The 22,656-nt window shown below is 43.4% G+C and overlaps 1 protein-coding gene across 5 annotated transcripts in view; it reads right to left on the bottom strand.

The window, feature by feature from the left end:
• Nucleotides 1-22,656, bottom strand: part of LOC126418889 (molybdenum cofactor biosynthesis protein 1-like) — a 330,883-nt gene that overhangs the window by 170,832 nt on the left and 137,395 nt on the right. For 3 of the 5 annotated variants that reach the window (XM_050085897.1, XM_050085899.1, XM_050085898.1), the window contains 2 exons: nt 14,299-14,523; nt 1,647-1,729 (listed from right to left, as the gene is read on the bottom strand). The exons of 1 other annotated variant lie outside the window; for it this stretch is intronic. In XM_050085897.1, coding sequence (XP_049941854.1) covers nt 1,703-1,729; nt 14,299-14,523 — 252 coding nt within the window. In that variant the 3' untranslated portion in view covers nt 1,647-1,702. Of the gene's footprint in view, nt 1-1,646; nt 1,730-14,298; nt 14,524-22,656 lie in introns of those variants that run through there. One more of the 5 variants, XM_050085895.1, reaches the window with a different exon arrangement.

The following is a 22,656-nucleotide window of genomic DNA, read 5'->3' as shown; positions in this document are numbered from 1 at the left end:
AAAGTGTGAAGCTCTTTTTCCAACAAGATCACATTCATTTTATGTTTCGTGCCCGTAGTCACATTCAGTGTTCTTTTTACAGACACTCGACTGAGTCCTTTATGGTTTTTGGCCCCTTTTATCTCTGGACACTTTAAGGCACATAGTGGGAGCACAAAACCTCAAATCAGAAACACACAGATGCACAACTTGACAACACTCGAGATGCACTAGACAAACTTTTGATTTTTGAAACCAGGCTGTGGCAGCCATCAAATGAAAGCATTCGATACATCTATGCCATTTTCTCTGTTCTACCCAAGCCCACGTGGCAACACAACAGGGTGTTGTACATTCACTGTTAAACACTCAGCTTTGCTGTACCGACAACAAGTGGAAAGTGTTAGGCGGCGCACTCTAATTGTCGGTTTCGACAGGGCTACGTTGTGCTGCATAGAACAATACTGTATGTACTGTACTTCCAAGGAGTTCCAATAGATGGCAGTGGCATGAAACCATGCAATATGAATAAGAAACACACTAGAGCTTCAACCAACACATGCACGAATTGACGATACTTGGACTTTTGACACGCACCAGTGCACTGATTAGCAGTGGATTGCCAAAAAACACCAGCAAATGCTTGGCTCCAGGTGCACGCAAATTGAAACTTGTCAAGTGTCAATCTAGCTAGCCAAAAGTGTAGCTGCACGAGAGTTTACTGTACTTGTTCTCAGATGGCAGTCACAGACGTGAACAGGTTACAATGTACTCAGTACACTACACAGTGATGCTCCCTTGTAGTGGTCTGATGTAGTCAACTGGAACATTGATGATGAGTATGCCCTTACTTTCCAACATCAGGCCACTGTCAGATCCAAATACTCCAAAAATACAGATGTTGCAAGGTTTAATCAGGCGACCAAATGGACATCCACAATGGGGTTTCTTTCAAACTCTCATCAGATAATGCTGTCTCACACCAATATGCAGCACCTTCATATCCTCCAGAGTGATGATTCAACATCTGACGCTATTCACATCCCTTATATACCACATGATGCTTGCTAAACAGCAATAAAAACAAAGAACACTAATGAATAATGAAGGAAAAGACGGACTGTTACTTACCATAAAGAAGATACCTTAGGCTGCAGATGGGAAGAATTAAAAGACACTTACATAAAGCTTTCAGCCACAGCCTTCATCAGTAAGTAGTAATCTGTCTTTTCCAACATTGTTGATATTCCTACTGGAGTTTCCATTGTTTCAAGGACACTGATGCTTTTCTGTGAGTGTTTCCTTTATGATGTTTTCTGCATTTTAGCTTTTTTTAAAAAAAGAAAAAAAAGAAAGAAAGAAAGAAAAAAAAAAAAAGATTTGTTGCTGGAAAACTTCTGAAGTCCAATAAAGGAGTTACAACAGCCATATATGGTTATCTGGTGGACCTTGCAGAACCAAATTCTAGGGCTGAAATATACTGTTGACCAATGGGCATCAATCAGAATGAATACTAAATAAAAAATTAAATCCAAGTTTACACAAAAAACACAGGTTCTATCACTGTTGCTTTTCATTCTATTTTGCTCTTATGTTTGCTATGACTTGTTAAGCAGAAATTTTCTTTCTATGTATAGAGTTACATTTGCTGTTATGTATCTTACCTGCATGTTGTTTCTTCTTTCTTCTCACTGCTGCCCCAATCATGGCAAGCAAGTCATCCTCACTGCATTTGCTTGGTATTGCATCTCTGAAACAACAGTTAAAACACCCGTTAAACAGTACCAGGCAATTACCACACAGTGAAATGTTGGTACACTAAAAAGGAAGAAAAACTTTGCAGAAATCTTCAACAGTAATCTTGTAGTCTGCAGTAGGCAACAGCAGGATAACAAACCCACTGGACAAGAATGGGAAAGTCATGATAGAAGTTACTTTTATTTTTATAAATAAACAGGTATCTTACACAAATGCTCAAGAGTATACATAGGATCTCGGGCTGAAGAGGTGGAGCAGAAACTGACATTAGTTTTGTTGAAGAGGGAGTACTGGAACACAGCACAATTTCTTGCAAAATGAAGCCAAATTTATTGATAAACTCTTAATTAATTGCCAAGCTCACTAATGTGACCATTTTACAATAGGTACTTACTGCTTGGAGTATATGTGACTTTTCAGGCTTGCCTGATAGATCTGTTGCAAAAACACTTTGGGTTCCCCACCAGATAACATTATGCAAGTCCCTCCCTCAATATTTCAGTGACACAACATTTTGGCATCTTCAGGTGGTGGTGATTTCCACCATCACTGCTGCAAGATGCAACTGGCAATTTCCACGTGACAGCTTTGAAATTTATCATGTGGATGACTATGACCATCATATTTAGAATTCAGAGGATTTCATAGAATACCTGAAGATGCTTAAACTAGAACTTTCAGATCTTTTAGTTAGCTCAAATGTTATACCATTACTTACAAAAGTGCCCCTGCAGTCCTCATTAGAGGTTATTAGCAGCAAGTTTGAGAAAGAAATTGTGGTGCTGTTTAAACATGTGCATACCTCATCCTATTTCTTATGTAACACCAACTACTTTGATCAAGTGGACAGTGTTCCCATGGGAGATCCTCTATTTCCCTTAGTAAATATCCAACATTCCTCCTTCTGGCAGAATGCTGAAGAAACATTTGTGGTGTGGCCCACATAATACAGACACTACCTATGTTCCTGCAGCATTTGCACTCGGTCCATCTGAATATTCAGTTCACTGTGGAAGTACAAAAAGATAGCAGCTTACCATTCCTGGATGTCACGGTTAGAAGAAAAGCTGACATAACACTGGGGCTTAGTCTCTACTGCAAACTGATACACGCAGAGTTATATTTGCGGTCCAAAAGTTGCCGTCACCCTGCACAATGTGGTAGTGTCTTACACTCCCTGGCACATAGAGCACACGTGATCTCAGATACTGACAGTCTGCCTGGTGAACTGTAACACCTAAGAACAGTGTTCCAGCAGAATGTTTATTCTTGTAAACAGATTTGCAATGTGTTCTGAGCAAAGCAAGTTCAGTGTAGGGGTGTAAATGAAGATACTTAGACAAGCACTGCAAATGGCTTTCTTGCCATATTTCAGTGGCATGTTTTCAAAATTGAAAGAATCGCTAAGAGAAACAGAATGAAGTGTGTTTTTCGTCTACCAGCAAAACTAAGGAATTGTTTGTGTTCAGTTAAAGACAATCTTGACCTTAGAAAACACAGATCATATATAAGATCTGATGCCATTATGGGAAACCTTATATAGGGCAGACACCTCACATTGTGCAAGAACACTGTGTTCAACAGCGCTGACAAAAATGCCACCCAGTAAATTAGTGGTAGCAGAGCACTGCCTGAATACAGGGCACCACACGTTTCCCAAGAGCACTGAAATTTTATCCTCAGCATCATCACTCTAGGATTGTGTTTTTAAGAATGAGGCATGTAGCCATACGGTGGGCAATCTTACCAACAGGAATATGGAATTTTGACTAAGCACTGCCCAGAATCCAGCAATGACTGCCATGAAATTAAAACAGTAGAAACCAGATCCTCCGATGTATGACCTGATGCAGCACCTTGCAGAGAGTTAATTCAGCTTTTAACCACACGAGTGTCCAGAAGTGCAGTCATCGCCCACAACACATAAGCAGAAGGCTACTATGAATGGCATTTCCATCCAACTGGGAGTGCCTGTCCACACATTCGTACTCCTGCTTCTAGCCTGACAAATTTCAATTCTGCTGTGCGAATATCACCAGCCACATCTTGCAGCAGTGATGACAGGACCCACCACTACCTGAAGATGATGAACAGTTGTGTTGGTGAAATATTGTGAGGCTTGCACAAAGTTATTCAGTGGCAAATCTGAGAAGATTTGTATACATTATTTTTCTGTGAGAGGCCGAGAGGCTCAACCACTGCAAGCATGGCAAGGTACATCATCTGGTGACATTTGTCATTCGCTTCTGACACATTTCCCAACATTTGTATCGTATCCAACATTTGTGATCCCATGTGTCTTGTATTAAATTACTTGTCTCAGGGTCATCTACAGTGCTTTGGAGGTTTTTAAATGTTAATACGCATCACCCTGTCTGTGTGTGTGTGTGTTTGTGTGTGTGTGTGTGTGTTTATATATATGAAACAAATACTAACAAAGAGATAGAGGGCCTGGCCAGTACTTACCTCAGCTCAGTACAGCCGGTAGATACACAAAACAGAACAGAAAATTGACGTATCCTAGCTTTCAGATCTTCGTTCCTTCATCAGGGAGGAGAGAGGGGAAGAAAGGGGAAGAAGGGAAAGTGGATTCAGTTATTGACAACCCAGGTTATGAAGCAACAGGGGAAAGGTAAACAGGGAGGGTAGCAAAGATGGAGGCATGGATGTCAGAGGGAAGCGAAAGATATTCTACTGTAATTACTGTGCCAGCTTCAAACCAAGGAGGATGAATACAGAAGTAAAGAGGTACATAGTATAAAGATAAACGCAACTATGTAGGATGAAAAGATGAGTGAATGGCTAAAGAGGAAAGGGAAAGAGGAGAAGACTAAAGAGTAAATGAGAGTGAGATTGGTTAACATAGGTTCAGTCCAGGGGGATGGCGGGATGAAAGGATGTGTTGGAGTGCAAGTTCCCATCTCCGCAGTTCTGAGGTACTGGTGTTGGGTGGGAGAAGCCAAATGGCACATATGGTGTAGCAGGTTCCTAGGTCCCTAGAATTATGCTGGAGGGCATGCTCCGCTACTGGGTATTGGAAATCTCCTAGGTGGACAGTTCGTCTGTGCCCATTCATGCGCTCAGCCAGTTTAGTTGTCGTCATACCAATGTAAAAGGCTGTGCAGTGCAGGCATGTCAGCTGATAAATGACGTGTTGTCTCACATGTGGCCCTGCCTTGAGTTGTGTATGTTATACCAGTAGCGGGGCTGGAGTAGTTGGTTGTGGGGGGATGCATGGGGCAGGTTTTGCATTGGGGTCGGTTACAGGGGTAGGAACCGCTGGGTAGAGAAGGTGGTCTGGGAATATTGTAGGGTTTGACAAGGATGTTAAGGAGGTTAGGGGGTCGGCAAAAGGCAACTCTGGGTGGTGTGGGGAGAATATTGTCAAGGGATGATCTCATTTCAGGGCTTGACTTGAGAAAGTCATATCCCTGGCGGAGTAATTAGTTGATGTATTCAAGACCAGGATAATATTGGGTGACAAGGGGGATGCTTCTGTGTGGTCTGGGGGTAGTAACATTGTTGTTGGGTGGGGAGGAATGTATTGCTTGGGAGATCTGTTTGTGGACAAGGTCTGCAGGATAGTTGTGGGAGAGGAAAGCACTGATATATAATATAATACAGGGAAACATTCCAAATGGGAAAAATATATCTAAAAACAAAGATGATGTAACTTACCAAACGAAAGCGTTGGTATGTTGATAGACACACAAACAAACACACACACAAAATTCAAGCTTTTGCAACCCACAGTTGCTTCATCAGGAAAGAGGGAAGGAGAGGGAAAGACGAAAGGATGTGGGTTTTAAGGGAGAGGGTAAGGAGTCATTCCAATCCTGGAAGTGGAAAGACTTACCTTAGGGGGGAAAAAGGACAGGTATACACTCGCGCACACACACACACACACACACACACACACACACACACATATATCCATCCGCACATATACAGACACAAGCAGGGTATATGTGCGGATGGATATGTGTGTATGTGTGTGTGTGTGTGTGTGTGTGTGTGTGTGTGTGTGTGTGTGTGTGTGTGTGTGTGTGTGTGGCATACTGATCTGAACTATGCAGCCTTAAAATGGAAGTTTTTTGATCACTCCTTATTTTGCTCCCTGCCACCTTGGCAATATGTACCGCAAATCATCAGACAGATGACCTTCCTGCATGCTTCGAGCATCCCCTGGTGCTGTTCCGAACCAATGCTAATCTTTGTAACTGTGACGAGCAGTGTGCAGATTGCATCTTTGTATCCCACAAAGAGGTGACAGTTCCCAGTGGCATGAATGGTTACTGTTTATTGACTGTCACTGAGTTGGTGAGTCATTTGCTACATTGTGGCCCACCTGTTCGCTGCTAAAGCCATGCTAGTCAGTGGTAACCCCTGTCAATGATATCCTGTTGCCCATAGCAGTTCACTCTGCTGATTGTGGTAGTATTTTCCTTGAATAAATCTGCTCACAGTACACCTTTGACACTGTGGTGCAAGAAAGCCCAATGACTACACACCCTTATAGAATAAGTGTCTCGAGCCATGGGTACCCACGATATGGCAGTGATAAAATCACCCTGTGATCAACTGTCACACTGCAGCTGTAAGCTGCACCTCCTTTTTCAGAATACTCAGGTTTATTAATTTGAAGTAAATCAGATCTTTTGAAGGAAAATTTAACAAAAAGAGCACATCCAGGAAAGGATGAAACCATGTCTAATTAACTGGAACACAAAATTAATAATTAGTGGTGACAAAGATCCTCTGCAATAAAATTCCATTTTAAATCACTCCTAATGCATACTCCCACATAATTTATGGAATTAACTGCTTCCAATTGCTGACCTGCTATATTGTAGCTAAATGATATGGGATCTTTCTTTCTATGTATTCGCAGCACATTACACTTGTCTACATTGAGATTCAATTGCCATTCCCTGTACCATGCATCAATTCGCTGCAGAACATCCTGCATTTCAGTACAATTTACCATTGTTGCAACCTCTTGATATACCACAGCATCATACGCAAAAAGCCTCAGTGAACTTCCGATGTCATTCACAAGGTCATTTATGTATATTGTGAATAGCAACGGTCCTACGACACTCCACTGCAGCAAACCTGAAATTACTCTTACTTCGGAAGACTTCTCTCCATTGAGAATGACATGCTGCATTCTGTTATCTAGCAACTCTTCAATCCAATCACATAATTGGTCTGATAGTCCATATGCTCTTACTTTGTTCATTAAACGATTGCGGGGAACTGTATCAAACGCCTAGCGGAAGTCAAGAAACACAGCATCTACCTGGGAACCCGTGTCTATGGCCCTCTGAGTCTCGTGGACGAATAGCGCGAGCTGGGTTTCACATGATCGTCTTTTTCGAAACCCATGCTGATTCCTACACAGTAGATTTCTAGTTTACAGAAAAGTCATAATACTCGAACATAATACATGTTCTAAAATTCTACAACTGATCGATGTTAGAGATATAGGTCTGTAGTTCTGCACATCTGTTCAACGTCCCTTCTTGAAAACGGGGATGACCTGTGCCCTTTTCCAATTCTTTGGAACGCTACGCTCTTGTAGAGACCTACGGTACACTGCAGCAAGAATGGGGGAAGTTCCTTCGCATACTCTGTGTAAAATTGAACTGGTATCCCATCAGGTCCAGCGGCCTTTCCTCTTTTGAGTGATTTTAATTGTTTCTCTATCCCTCTGTCATCTATTTCAATATCTACCATTTTGTCATCTGTGCGACAATCTAGAGAAGGAACTACAGTGCAGTCTTCCTCTGTGAAACAGCTTTGGAAAAAGACATTTAGTATTTCGGCCTTTAGTCCATCATCCTCTGTTTCAGTACCTTTTTGGTCACAGAGTGTCTGGACATTTTGTTTTGATCCACCTACCGCTTTGACATAAGAGCAAAATTTCTTAGTCAGTACACAGAACTTTACTTTCGAATTCATTTAACGCCTCTCGCATGGCCCTCCTCACATTACATTTTGCTTCGCGTAATTTTTGTTTGTCTGCAAGGTGTTGGCTATGTTTATGTTTGCTGTGGAGTTCCCTTTGCTTCCACAGCAGTTTTCTAACTCGGTTGTTGTACCACGCTGGCTCTTTTCCATCTCTTACGATCTTGCTTGGCACATACTCATCTAACGCATATTGTACGATGGTTTTGAACTTTGTCCACTGATCCTCAACACCATCTGTACTTAAAACAAAACTTTTGTGCTGAGCCGTCAGGTACTCTGAAATCTGATTTTTGTCACTTTTGCTAACCAGAAAAATCTTCGTACCTTTTTTAATATTTCTATTTACGGCTGAAATCATCGATGCAGTAACCGCTTTATGATCACTGATTCCCTGTTCTGCGTTAACTGTTTCAAATAGTTCGGGTCTGTTTGTCACTAGAAGGTCTAATATGTTATCGCCACGAGTCGGTTCTCTGTTTAACTGCTCAAGGTAGTTTTCAGATAAAGCTCTTAAAAACTTTCACTGGATTCTTTGTCCCTGCCACCCGTTATGAAAGTTTGAGTCTTCCAGTCTATATCCGGCAAATTAAAATCTCCACCCAGAACTATAACATGGTGGGCAAATCTACTCGAAATATTTTCCAAATTATCCTTCAGGTGCTCAGCCACAACAGCTGCTGAGCCAGGGGGCCTATAGAGACATCCAATTACCATGTCTGAGCCTGCTTTAACCGTGACCTTCACCCTAAATTATTTCACATTTCGGATCTCCGTCAATTTCCTTCGATACTATTGCACTTCTTATCACTTTAAACATGCCTCCCCCTTCACTGTCCAGCCTGTCTCTGCGGTATACATTCCAATCTGAGTTTAGAATTTCATTACTGTTTACATCTGGTTTCAGCCAACTTTCTGTCCCTAGTACTATGTGGGCATTGTGACCGCTTATTACTGAGAGCAGTTCTGGGACCTTTCTATAGACGCTCCTGCAATTTACTATTAGCACATTAATATTGTTATTCCCTGTTGCATTTTGTCTACTCCTACCTTGCCGCATCTCAGGAGGTGTCTTGTCGGGCCTAGGGAGGGAATTCTCTAACCTAAAAAACCCACATGTGCACTCCACATATACTCCGCTACCCTTGTAGCCGCTTCCTGCATGTAGTGCACGCGTGACCTATTCAGGGGGACCCTACATTTCTCCACCCGATAGCGGAGGTCGAGAAATTTGCACCCCAGATCTCTGCAGAATCGTCTGAGTCCCTGGTTTAAGCCTTCCACTCGGCTCCAAACCAGAGGACCACTATCGGTTCTGGAAACGATACTACAAATAGCTAGCTCAGATTCCACCCAGCGAGGCTTTCCGCCCTCACCAACTCCGTTAACTGCCTGTACGAACTGAGGATGACCTCTGAACCCAGACAGCAGGAGTCATTGGTGCCGACATGAGCAACAATTTGCAGTCGGGTGCACCCAGTGCTCTCTATCACTGCTGGCATGGCCTCCTCCACCTCTCGGATGAGCCCCCAGCAAGCAGACAGAGTGAACACTGACCTTCTTCCCCGACCTTTCCGCTATTTCCCTAAGGGGCTCCATCACCCGCCTAACGTTGGAGCTCCCAATATCTAATAAACTCCTCCCCCCATGTGCCTGCTCGGACCTTGCTGAAGGAGTGGCCACATGTCCACTCACAGGCAGAACGGGCGATGCCACACGGCCAGCCTCCACACTGACCCTCTGCCTCGTGCGCCGCAAACGCCGCTGAACCCGCCACTCCCCTTGGGAAGAGGGTGGCCCAACCGCGCCCGGTACCCGCAAAGATGTGTCGACAGCAGGGTCAGTGGGTGAAGCATGTAACACCTGGGGTGTACCATGCAACGCACCAGACTCACCACTGCCTGAAGACGGCTAACCGCGGCCATCAACACGTTCAGCTGTTTGCGAACAGTGGCCGGCTCCTCCTGTGTCCGTACACTGCAGTCACACATCCTATCCATCCTAAGAAATCAATTTACTGTAGAGAGTTAATCAACTTATAACTAGACTGCTAATTCACTAAAGGCGGCTGATAGTTGACTAAACTGTGGTTACTAGACACTTCCTGTAGCAAAACAATGAAAATCGCACTACCTGTCTCTGAACTGTATTGAAAACAAACACTAGCACTACTGGCACTATGGCTGACTAAACGGAATTTCTCTGACTGTATTCAAAACAACCACAAAATCTATGGAACACTATTACTAGCACTCGACAATTAAAGCTTCCTAAAAGCAAAAACACACGGAAGAAGAAGTGACAAGTAAGAAAAATAGAGTTAATACTAAAATTAGCATAGCTCGCTGCACAGCAGATGTGACGCAGACGGCAGTTACGTTGACACTGACACAATAAGGTTATCGAACGACTCATTGGGATTTTGAGTCTGACAATGCAGACACTTCTTCAATAATTCAGGATTGCCAGGTCTCTGTAAACAGGTTTTATGATATCCACAACTGCTGCTGGGATAGAATGTTTATGGCTGTATGACCTGTTTGAGTACTGGGCATTGCGGTAATTGCACCATGAACCAGATCCAGGAGGGCAAAGATGGTGTACTGGTTTATCATCAGCTGACAGTCTCTGGAAGAAGGTAGCCCATACTGCCTGCTTCATTTTCAACAATTCTCATAATACTGTTGTAGTTCATCAATCATGTTGTCTGTCAGCCTGCTTCTTATGGTCTTACCACCTGAAAGTTTCTTGTCTCTCAAACTTTGTTTCAACTTCCTGAATCTGGTACCCATCCTCTTCTGGACATGACCAACACATTCCAGTTCTGTGATAAGCTTCTCACCATAAGGATGAGTGGCTACTACACTGTTATATGCATTTGAGTCTGCCTAACCTAAGAACTTAGTGTAACACACTCCCCTTTAGTTTACAGATCGATTATAAATTTCAACAGCTGCACATGCCTCCGTACGACTAGTTGTCCTTCATAATTTCTGTCACAGATATGCCCTTCTTCATTCCCTGATTTATACTTATAAGAATGTTTGGTTAAAATCTGGAAATCTATTAGCTTTCCAGTATCCACACTGGTCACTGTAGCAACAGAATTCTTAGAACTGCAGCTGCGCTTCTACCAAGTGCCCCAAAAGCTACTGATATGTCAATCATACCATCGTTTATTTCAGCAGCTTCATTTGCAGCACCCTTAATTGACTCACATGCAGCAGATTTCACAGCAGCTCCAATAAATCCTGCATACTTGTACATTTTACAAAGTGGGTGTGGCATATACATCACGACACACATTGTTTCTGCTGCAGTGTGTCCTTTGCCAATAGCTCCCAATCCATAAAACCACCTAACATTTATTTCAAAATAATTATCTTTACACTTATCAGAACTCCAAAATGAATGAGTATATTTACAACTGGCAGAATTAATGATAAGTTTCCCGGCTAGTCCATTTGATACCTCAATGTCTTCATGTAAACTAACTGGCCCTCCACATACATACAGCACACACATTCACATAACACCCCTGTTAGGATGTGTAAATGTATCAGAATATAACCTAACCTACCATTTACATGAGTTTTGTTTTGAGATAACTGTGTTATCACTATGTTTTATTTTAATCTTCGAAGCACTAATGGGTGTTTCTCTAGATACTCATGAGTTTGCCAGTATTTCATTGTCTGTAACTTCACACACCACATGCTGAACACAATGTTTCTCTTTATTCAAAAATTTATTACCATGAAACCCACATTTCTTAAAAACACTTCATTTTGGAGTCACACTTTTTGAGAGATTTACCAGTCTATTCGTCACTATTCCTCGGAAAAACGTTAGCACTTCGATATACAAAGCATGTTTATACTATGAAAAGATACGATACTATTTTTGACAGTGCTACCAATACAAACACATAATTTAACCTTTATAACACAGCAATCCACAGCTTTCTACAGGGTGGTCCATTGATAGTGACTGGGCCAAATATCTCACATAATAAGTAACAAATGAAAAAACTACAAAGAACGAAATTCGTCTAGCTTGAAGGGAGAAACCAGATGGCGCTATGGTTGGCCTGCTAGATGGCGCTGCCATAGGTCAAACTCATATCAACTACATTTTTTTAAAATAGGAACCCCCATTTTTTATTACATATTCATGTAGTACGTAAAGAAATATGAATGTTTTAGCTGGACCACTTTTTTCGCTTTGTGATAGATGGGGCTGTAATAGTCAAAAATGGTTCAAATGGCTCGGAGCACTATGGGACTTAACTTCTGAGGTCATCAGTCCCCTAGAACTTAGAACTACTTAAACCTAACTAACCTAAGGACATCACACACATCCATGCCCGAGGCAGGATCGAACCTGCGAACGTAGCGTTCGCGCGTTTCCAGACTGTAGCGCCTAGCACCACTCGGCCACTCCGGCCAGCTGCTGTAATAGTCACAAACATATAAGTATGTGGTATCACATAACATTCCGCCAGTGCAGACGGTATTTGCTTCATGATACATTACCCGTGTTAAAATGGACCGTTTACCAATTGCGGAAAAGGTCGATATCGTGTTGATGTATGGCTATTGTGATCAAAATGCCCAAGGGGCGTGTGCTATGTATGCTGCTTGCTATCCTGGACAACATCATTGAAGTGTCCGGACCATTCGCCGGATAGTTACATTATTTAAGGAAACAGGAAGTGTCCAGCCACATGTGAAACATCAACCACGACCTGCAACAAATGATGATACCCTAGTAGGTGTTTTAGCTGCTGGGGCAGCTAATCCACACATCAGTAGCAGACAAATTGCGCGAGAATTGGGAATCTCAAAAACGTCGGTGTTGAGAATGCTACATCAACATCGATTGCACCCGTACCATATTTCTATGCACCAGGAATTGCATGGCGATGACTTTGAACGTCATGTACAGTTCTGCCACTGGGCACAAGAGAAATTACAGGACGATGAAAGATTTTTTGCATGCGTTCTATTTAGCGATGAAGCATCATTCACCAACAGCGGTAACCTAAACCGCCATAATATGCACTATTGGGCAACGGAAAATCTACGATGGCAGCAACAAGTGGAACAGCAGCGACCTTGGCAGGTTAATGTATGGTGTGGCATTAAGGGAGGAAGGATAATTGGCCCCCATTTTATCGATGGCAATCTAAATGGTGCAATGTATGCTGATTTCCTGCATAATGTTCTACCAATGTTACTACTAGATGTTTCACTGCATGACAGAATGGCGATGTACTTCCAACATGATGGATGTCCGGCACATAGTTTGCGTGCGGTTGAAGCAGTATTGAATAGCATATTTCATGACAGGTGGATTGGTCATCAAAGCACCATACCATGGCCCGCACGTTCTCCGGATCTGACGTCCCCGGATTTCTTTCTGTGGGGAAAGTTGAAGGATTTTGCTATCGTGATCCACCGACAATATGCATCAGTGCATTGTCAATGCATTTGCGAACATTACGGAAGGCGAACTACTCACTGTTGAGAGGAATGTCGTTACACATATTGCCAAAGGCATTGAGGTTGACAGACATCATTTTGAGCATTTATTGCATTAATGTGGTATTCACAGGTAATCACGCCATAACAGCATACGTTCTAAGAAATGATAAGTTCACAAAGGTACATGTATCACATTGGAACAACCGAAATAAAATGTTCAAATGTACCTACGTTCTGTATTTTAATTTAAAAAACCTACCTGTTACCAACTGTTCGTCTAAAATTATGAGACATATGTTTGTGACTATTACAGCGCCATATATCACAAAGCGAAAAAAGTGGTCCAACTAAAACATTCATATTTCTTTACATATTACACGAATATGTAATAAAAAATGTGGTTCCTATTTACAAAAACACAGTTGATATCAGTTTGAGCTATGGCAGCGCCTTATAGCAGGCCAACCATTGCGCCAGCTGGTTTCCCCCTTCGAGCTAGACAAATTTTGTTCTTTGTAGTTTTTTCGTTTGACACTTATTTCGTGAGATATTTGGCCTGGTCACGATCAATGGACTACCCTGTATATAAAAAATTACCGATTTTATTAGGTCTTGAAGTAATGCATGTAAAAATTTTAACATTTTCAACTGGTGTAATTTATATTTTAGAAAATAAAATAAAATACTTCCCACGCAAGTTTATAAGTAATATACATATCATTTTATTTGGAAAATTGCGAATTTTATAATCAGGTATAAAACCCGAAGAAGTGAAAAAGAATGTTTTCCCCTTCTAACTCCCCTTAAAGTTATGGAAATGTGCAAGCTTTCGGAGCCAGTGGCTTATTCTTCTGGCAGAAACAATGAAGGGGAAGGAAAAAGGAAGAAAGAAAAGGATTGTCAAGGTTTAGGAAATGGGGAGAGTTGCAGAAAAGCTGCAGAGAAACCCAGGCCAGGACAGACTTACTGAATGGGATGAGAAATATGTAACTAAACCAGTCCATCTCTCACACCACCAGCAGATGTGAAGTATTCTTGTGATTGGTAGTAAGTCATAAACATTAAATTATTTTCAATGTATGTTCATATGTAATACTGCACGTACCTTTGAGGTATCATTGGGCCCATTGGGAAGAGGATCAAAATTAGGCCACTGCTTTCTAATTATTTGGAGCATTTCACTAAATGAGACCATGTTCCCATCATTCCATTTGTTGCCGCTGAAAGGCATGTACTCGATAAATCTTACATCAACATTTTTCTCTTTTGTTAACTCCACAAAACTGCACACTTCATCTTCATTAAAACCTCGCATTACAACATAATTTATCTGTGGAAGAACGACACCATTAAAAACTTGGTATCAGATAAAGCATGGTTTAAACAGAGTTTGAAAGACTTTTTGATAGGTAACTCATCCTACTCTATAGATGAATATCTTAACAGTGGCTGTTAGGCCAGCTTAAATAAGAATGTCTGTTAGATTTCAGTTCTGAGAGCACTTTGTCATAACAGTCAAGATTATGTACTTTTTGTTTGATAAATTTATTAATAGTGCATAACAATGTTTCAGTCTGACAGCGTATCAATTCTGAAAATATTAGCTGTTCCAGTTTGTATTGCATTCACCTAGTTTGACAATCTCCTGACAAATGATCAGGGTATTCAAATGTTTTATATTTTTTATGTTATACTTTCTGGCATGTTACTCACTCATGAGAATCGTCTCATGTTTTGGGTCTTGGAACAAAAGCTGAATCTAATCTAATCTAACCTACAAAATAATGGTTCTACAAGTCTGTTGTTATATTTGTATACCTCACTGATTCTGTTAAATTAATCTTTTTCTCTCTTTTTAGAGAATGTCTGAATTTATCTTAGCATGCCAAGCTGTTAACCTTCTTAACAATTTATGAAAATTAAACTACATACATCTCCAATCTTTTTCCCCACTCCAACGCACACATCTTTTGCTGAAGGTATTATTTTAACTATTACATGAAATTAAGAAGCTTTCTTGAAACTGTGCTGCCATTTGTGAAACAAAGTTAAAAGTGTTCTCAAGATAAAAGGTCTTCACAAAAGGAGCATTTAGTATCCGTGCAGGTGGTAATACTGACAGCCATCATATAAACAAGCCCAAATGGTAGAACATCCTGCTTTACACATACACGCAATGGCAGAAAAAAGGAAAAGAGCACACCTTTCATTAAAGCTTGAATATATAAACTGATGAGACAAAACACTATGACCTCCTGTTTGATAATGTGTTTGTCCACTGTTGGAACACAATACAGCAGTGATTTTGTGTGGGACAAGTTCAACAAATTTCAGGTATGTTCCCAGCATTATGTGAGGTATGTTCCCAGCATTATGCAGCACCGCATGTCTAAGCACAGGTCATGTAATTCCCATAAATTGGAGATCAGTGGTTTCTGGGTGCAGAACTGGTATCTGATAGCATCGCAGATGTATTCCATCAGATTCAGAAGGGGTGAATTTGATTCTGGCCTCGTGACACTGAAAGTCATATTGTTGATGTAGTGACGTAACAAGACTGTTACGCCACTCGAGGTAGCCGATTTAAAGAAAGGTACGCGTACACACACGCCGACGGGCGTGAATTCTGGAACAGGATAACTATTGAATGGTAGCAAGGAAAGTACGTAGCTGCTTTATACTTAACTTTTATTATGTGATGAATACAGCGTTCTTCTTGAGACATTTATACTATAACTCTCAAAGTAGGTAAGGCTAATGGCGCCTTGCTAGGTCGTAGCCATGGACTTAGCAGAAGGCTATTCTAACTGTCTCTCAGCAAATGAGAGGAAGGCATCGTCCGTATTGTCTCTAGCAATGTCGTCGTACAACTGGGGCAAGTGCTTGTTCGTATCACGAGACCTGCCTTGTGGTGGCGCTAGGTCTGCGATCACACAGTGGCGACACGCAGGTCCGACATGTACTAAATGGACCGCGGCTGATTTAAGCTACCACCTAGCAAGTGTGGTGTCTGGCGGTGACACCACATTCCTCCCCCGCAAATCGGCGAACGGTCGGGAGATAAGGCTGCCGCCCGCTGTGGGGAGGACCCCATGTCGACGTATGCGATGAGGTGGGGAGCCTAACAACAGGCGAGGCTGTGCCACCCGCACCCGGCCATTCGGTCCGAGGGGAGCTAGGAAATGCCTGAAAACCTAGTCCAGGGTGCACGTCAACATGCGGTGTATGCGCCCGTAATGAGACAGGAGCGGCCGAAGGGTCAACCTCCATTGCGTCGGGGTACCCGACGCGCGATGACGTCATGTGGTCCGGAGCGGGCAAGAGTTCCATGGTGGAGGACAGCTGGTCACGGGAAGCGAGCGGCGGCGCGTGACCCAGGGAGGCGCGTGGCGGCTGCAGCGAAGCGTCGAATGCGGGCGGCGCCGACGGGAGAACAGGCGGCGGCGGCGGCGGCGGCAGCTGTTGCGGCGGCGCGTCGCCATGGGGCAAAAGGGAAGGCATCGTCGGTAACACCTGGGGATGAGGCGAGCCAGTAGATGGGTCCCCAGGGTGCTTACCGGACGGCACCATCGCTGAAAGCAGACGGGGAGCGGCAGAACCCGTGCGACGACAGAGGCGCAGCTGATTGAGATGCCGACGCACCTCACCAGAGGCCCCCAAAACCAAATACATCGCGCGGCCAAGGCAGCGAAGAATGCGCCCTGCGAGCCAACGCCGTGAACCTCGATAGTTGCGATAAAATACAACGTCGCCTGGAGCAAAAGCAGGAGTCTGCCGCTGCACAGGAACCTGATGCGGCGGATGCAGCAAAGACATCAAGGTGCGATGAGGACGACCGTGGAGCAACTCAGCCGGCGAGCGACCATCTCGGGGCTGAGAGCGATACGAGGACAAAAAGAGCAACAACGCGTCCTCCCAAGAATGCGACTCTTTCAATTTCAACATCTGTGACTTGAAAGTCCGGACCAATCGTTCAGCGGCACCGTTTGACTGAGGCGAAAATGGCGCGGATGTCAGATGTTGAATACCATTGGCCTGGCAGAATGACTGAAATTCTGCGGACATGAATGGTGGGCCATTGTCGGAAACAATAGTCTGCGGAAGACCTTCAATACAAAAGATAGCAGACAACGCTTGGATGGTGGCGGAGGACGTCGTGGAAGACATCCGGACCACAAAAGGAAAATTATTGCAGGCGTCGACCAGAACCAACCATCAAGCATTCCAGAATGGACCAGCAAAATCAATGTGCAAGCGTTGCCAAGGGGAAGTGGCTTTCGGCCATGCAAAGACTTTCCACGGCGGTGCGGATTGTTGTTCGGCACACGCCATGCAAGAAGAACACATATTCATAATCGCAGCATCGATTCCGAACCAAGTACAGTGCTGACGAGCAAGTTGTTTCGTTCACACTATACCCCAATGTCCTTGGTGAAGAAGCCGTAAGACAGAGGACTGTAACGAACGTGGGACCATGACTCGGGACTGATCATTATCAGAACGCAACAACAAAACACCACGTCGAACAAAAAGTCTCTCCCTGTGAGCAAAAAATCGGCGAACCAACGGATCCTCGATCCGAGACTTTGACAAAGGCCATTGCGTAGCAACAAAACGCAAAACAGTAGCAAGGACAGGGTCAGCAGCTGTGGCTGTAGCTACACGACGAAAATCAATCGGAAACGATTCGACCACTTCATCGGTTTCCGAATCAATGAACATGCAAGCAAGTTCGGAAGAATCGAATGCTTTATCCTCAGCAACAGGCAAACGGGACAACGCATCGGCGTTTCCGTGCTTAGCAGTGGACCGATACAAGATATCGTAGCGGTACTGCGAGAGGAAAATAGACCAGCGAATGAATTTCTGCGCCGTACGTGGAGGTACCGGCTTGTTCGGATGAAAAAGCGATGTCAAAGGTTTGTGGTCTGTGATGATGGTGAAGTGACGACCATACAAGAAATCATGGAACTTAGTAACACCAAACACGAGAGCCGAAGCTTCTTTCTCTATCTGCGAGTAATTTCTTTGCGCAGATGAGAGCAATTTGGACGCAAAGGCAATAGGGCGATCATGCGAGCCAACTTTGTGCGCAAGCACAGCACCGATCCCGAAATCCGATGCATCTACCATCAACAAAAGGGGTTTCTGGGGATCGAAAGGCGTGAGGCAAGTAATAGAAAGCAACGCCGATTTCAACTGGCGAAAGGCGCGTTCGCATTCCGTCGTCCAGAGAAACGGAACACCTGTACGGCGTAAGCGAGGAAGCAGAGCTGAAATGGAAGAGACAATGCGCACATTCACTTACACCTTGTGATTCTACATAGTTCAATGTTTGTGCGACCTCATCACGCAATGCGTGGGGAACATTGCGCGCTCTGAAAAATTTCGGTTGCGCGTTTACTTTCAGTTCCAAATGTGCTTCATAGTTTTTAGCGCAACCTAAGCCCGGTGCAAAAATGTCAGCAAATTCGTCACACAGACGAGAAACACTGTCTGAAGGCACAGTTTGATTCACTGATAGGACCTGATTTACTATAGACATGTTAAACAACTGAAATTAATGTAAACCAAACAAGTTCACTGCAGAAGAAGAACGAAGAACGTAAAATGACACAAGTTTTGTTTGTCCCTTGTATGTTGCAAGAAGAGTGCACTGTACTAACACAGGAATTTTCTGTCCTGAATATGTGGTTAGCTTAACATTGCGGAACGCAATGGAGGTTTGCCCAGTTGTTTGTACGTGTCGTGATTGAGCAATGAAACTGCAGCTCCGGTATCGAGCTGGAATGGTATGACCTTGCCATTAAAGTACAAATCTACAAAAAGTTTATTGTCCAGCTGACGACAAGAGCGACTGTCTTGTGCAATTTGAACAGACACTGGTACAGAATCACTTGCTAATGGACGTGATTTCCGGCGACGTTGACGCACTCTTTTTGTGGGACGATCACAGTCACTGTTAGAGAAAGTGTCACTGGACGAAGTGGAATTAACGACATGAATGTCCATGGGCGAAGGTCCACGAGCCTGAGTGTCCCTGGTTCGATTCCGGCGCGAAGCAAAGGGCCTGGAATGATTAAGAGTGTCTGAACTGAGCTTTTTCTGGCAAACACTTTGAACATGTCCTTTCTTATTGCAGAAAAAGCAAATAGCTTGGCGTGACGGGCAATGTTCACGCGAATGTCTAGTAGCACACCGCGGGCATGATTTCACTGCATTTGTGGGCTGGCGTGGCAAACCTGGTTTAGCGCGCGGCGGCAGCTGTGCGGACGTACGCGAGGGCAGTTGAGCGGGCCGCATAGCGCGAGCGTGCCTGGCGGGCCGGTTAATGTTACACACAGCTGGCGAAGTTTCAAAAGATTCCTGAGCACAGTCAAGTGTGTCTTGCCTATCCAATATGTCTATCACTTGTTGAAGGGAGGGATTAACTAGTTTCAAAATTTGCTCCCATATGCAAACATCAGAAACGTTCTGTGCAATTGCATCACGCACCATTGTATCTGAATAAGAAAGACCACAGTCACAGTCAAAGGCACAGTCCCTAGTAAGTCCTTGCAATGTTGCTACCCACTCCCTATTAGTTTGACCGGCCGTACGTTTTGTACGAAAAAACGTATACCGTTTTGCAACCACATTAACTGTTTCTTTGAAATAGGCATCTAAAGCAGACAAAATTTCCTCGTAGGACAGAGTTGCTACGTAGCGTCGGGGAAACAATTTCACTATCACACGGTATGTGGACACACCGACACAAGAAAGCAAAAACGGCTGCCGCTCATTACCTTGAATTCTGTAGGCGGCGAGGTGGAAGGCAAATTGACGGGACCACTCTTGCCAAGACTCGTGGGTTGCATCAAAGGGTCGGAATTGAGGTGCAACAGCATCCAATAACGATTGCGTCTGCTGATTCTGCAAGCGATAAAATTCGGACAGTACATCTGGCGAAGCCATGACACAAGTAAATGTAAGCAATCAGAAAGAATACTTTAAATCGTCGCCAATCTGTAGTGACGTAACAAGACTGTTACGCCACTTGAGGTAGCCGATTTAAAGAAAGGCACGCGTACACACACGCCGACGGGCGTGAATTCTGGAACAGGATAACTATTGAATGGTAGCAAGAAAAGTACATAGCTGCTTTATACTTAACTTTTATTATGTGATGAATACAGCATTCTTCTTGAGACATTTATACTATAACTCTCAAAGTAGGTAAGGCTAATGGCGCCTTGCTAGGTCGTAGCCATGGACTTAGCAGAAGGCTATTCTAACTGTCTCTCGGCAAATGAGAGGAAGGCTTCGTCCGTATTGTCTCTAGCAATGTCGTCGTACAACTGGGGCGAGTGCTTGTTCGTATCACGAGACCTGCCTTGTGGTGGCGCTAGGTCTGCGATCACACAGTGGCGACACGCGGGTCCGACATGTACTAAATGGACCGCGGCCGATTTAAGCTACCACCTAGCAAGTGTGGTGTCTGGCGGTGACACCACAGTTGAAACATGTCACCTTCATTAGGGACAGGGTGCGGACAGTGCACAATAATGTTCACACAGAACAAAGCTGTTATGGAGCCTTCAGTTACTACCACAGGACCCACAAAAGACCAGGTGAATGTCCTCCATAGCATAATATTGCTCCCACTGGCCTAAGTCTGTAGCAAAGTGCACCTTTCAAGCACCAATTCACTCTGTTGACAGTGTATGTGCACAAAACCGTCAAGCAGGTGTAATGCGAAACACGAATGATTCAACCAGATGACACATTTCTATTGATTCACTGCCCAATCTCAATGCTCCTGAGCGACAGAAATTGTAATTCAACAGTGTTGTCAACATGGGAACATACAGGGGTTGTCTGCAGCAGAGCCCCATGTTTAACAATGTGCAATAAATGGTGTGCTCTGAAATACTCGTCCTTCCACCAGCACTGTGTCATCAGACGTGCCACAGAAATCAGCTTCCTCAGCCGAATGTCATCTTTTTCAAAGGAACCATCCCAGAATTTGTCTTAAATCATTTAGGGAAATCAAGGAAAACCCAAATTTTGATGGCCCGATGGGATTCGGGTCCGTTGTCCTCTCGAAGTCAAGTCCACTGTCTGAACACTGTGGTGGCATGACCTAGTCTTAATTAAGCCAGAAAATCCTGGGAAATGCTGACATACTTATTGATTTAAGATATAATAATTCAAAACAATCCTTTCATGAATTTCACTACAATTTTCTGCTCTTTTGAAAAAAAAATTCTTTTGACTGTTTTGATGTTGTTTAGTATGTTTAAATAATGATGGCAGTCTCTATAAAAGGGCAGTTTGACTTTTAAGTTTAGTTATACTGTTTTAAACTACATCCTTCATCTATTTGTCCACCCAGAAGTGCTATAGGATATAACTTGAAGACTATGGTGAGGTGGTGGGGGACAGTCATGTGTTGAGAAGGAGGTGCTGCCAGAAATGAAGTGTGTGAGGTGACGTTATTGACACTGCATACAGGGAGAATAAAAATACTCTATTCCATATTCATTTACAATCTATGTCTGGCCCCATATGGTTTTACTTTTCTCCAATAAGAAAAAAGAAATTGTCAGTAACTGTCTTTATAAGGTCTTAAAAGGAAACAAACAATAGAAAATCTAGGCTGGAGTAATGACCATATTATAAAAAAGATACATTGCTGTATACAGGAGATGTTAGGTCACAGACAAGCACAACAAAAAGACTACTAAACATGTAAGCTTTCAATCAGAAAGTCTTCTTCCAAAGTGGACAAAAAACACACACACACACACACACACACACACACACACACACACACACACACACAGGACCGTTGTTTCTCCCATGATGTGCAGTTGCTCCCAGTCTGGCCCTAGCAGCCAGAGACAGTGGTCATGTATGTGTGATCTGCATTTGCGCGCGTGTGTGTGTGCGTGTGTGTGTGTGTGTGTGTGTGTGTGAGGGAAGGGGGAGGGGGTTTGCACCAAAAGCTTGCGTGTTTACTAATAGGTGGTGTTCTTTCCCCCCCTCCCCCCCCCCCCTGCCAACAACACATCTACACTATACAGTGAGTGCCAATCTATCCTTTTCATAATACTGTCGTTACGACCTTGCCAAGAGGCATATTGTGGAGTAATCCGAAGGGCTCTACTAATTTGTACAAGAGGAAGGAGAGCACAATCTCAATGTAAGTTTTTAGAAAACTGGTATGTGCATTACTTCTGCAAACCTTTCAGAAAGAACACGGTATGCACTTCATTCAGCAAGATGAGTAATAAACAATATTAGCAATACTGCATCAAACTTGTTCACTTTCATCTTTGGATTAAACATTCGATTTCAGAGAGTACAGAATTTGGCAGAATCAAATTTTGGGGATATGTGGAACTGGGACAATGGCATATTTTTTACCCATTCAACAAACTAAGCACTGCTGATTGCTACTTTCATTGTGTCTGCTGCTGCA

Source organism: Schistocerca serialis, chromosome 9, assembly GCF_023864345.2.
Source record: "Schistocerca serialis cubense isolate TAMUIC-IGC-003099 chromosome 9, iqSchSeri2.2, whole genome shotgun sequence".
NCBI classification, from domain to species: Eukaryota; Metazoa; Arthropoda; class Insecta; order Orthoptera; family Acrididae; genus Schistocerca; species Schistocerca serialis.
This window is presented reverse-complemented; position numbering and strand designations above follow the sequence as displayed.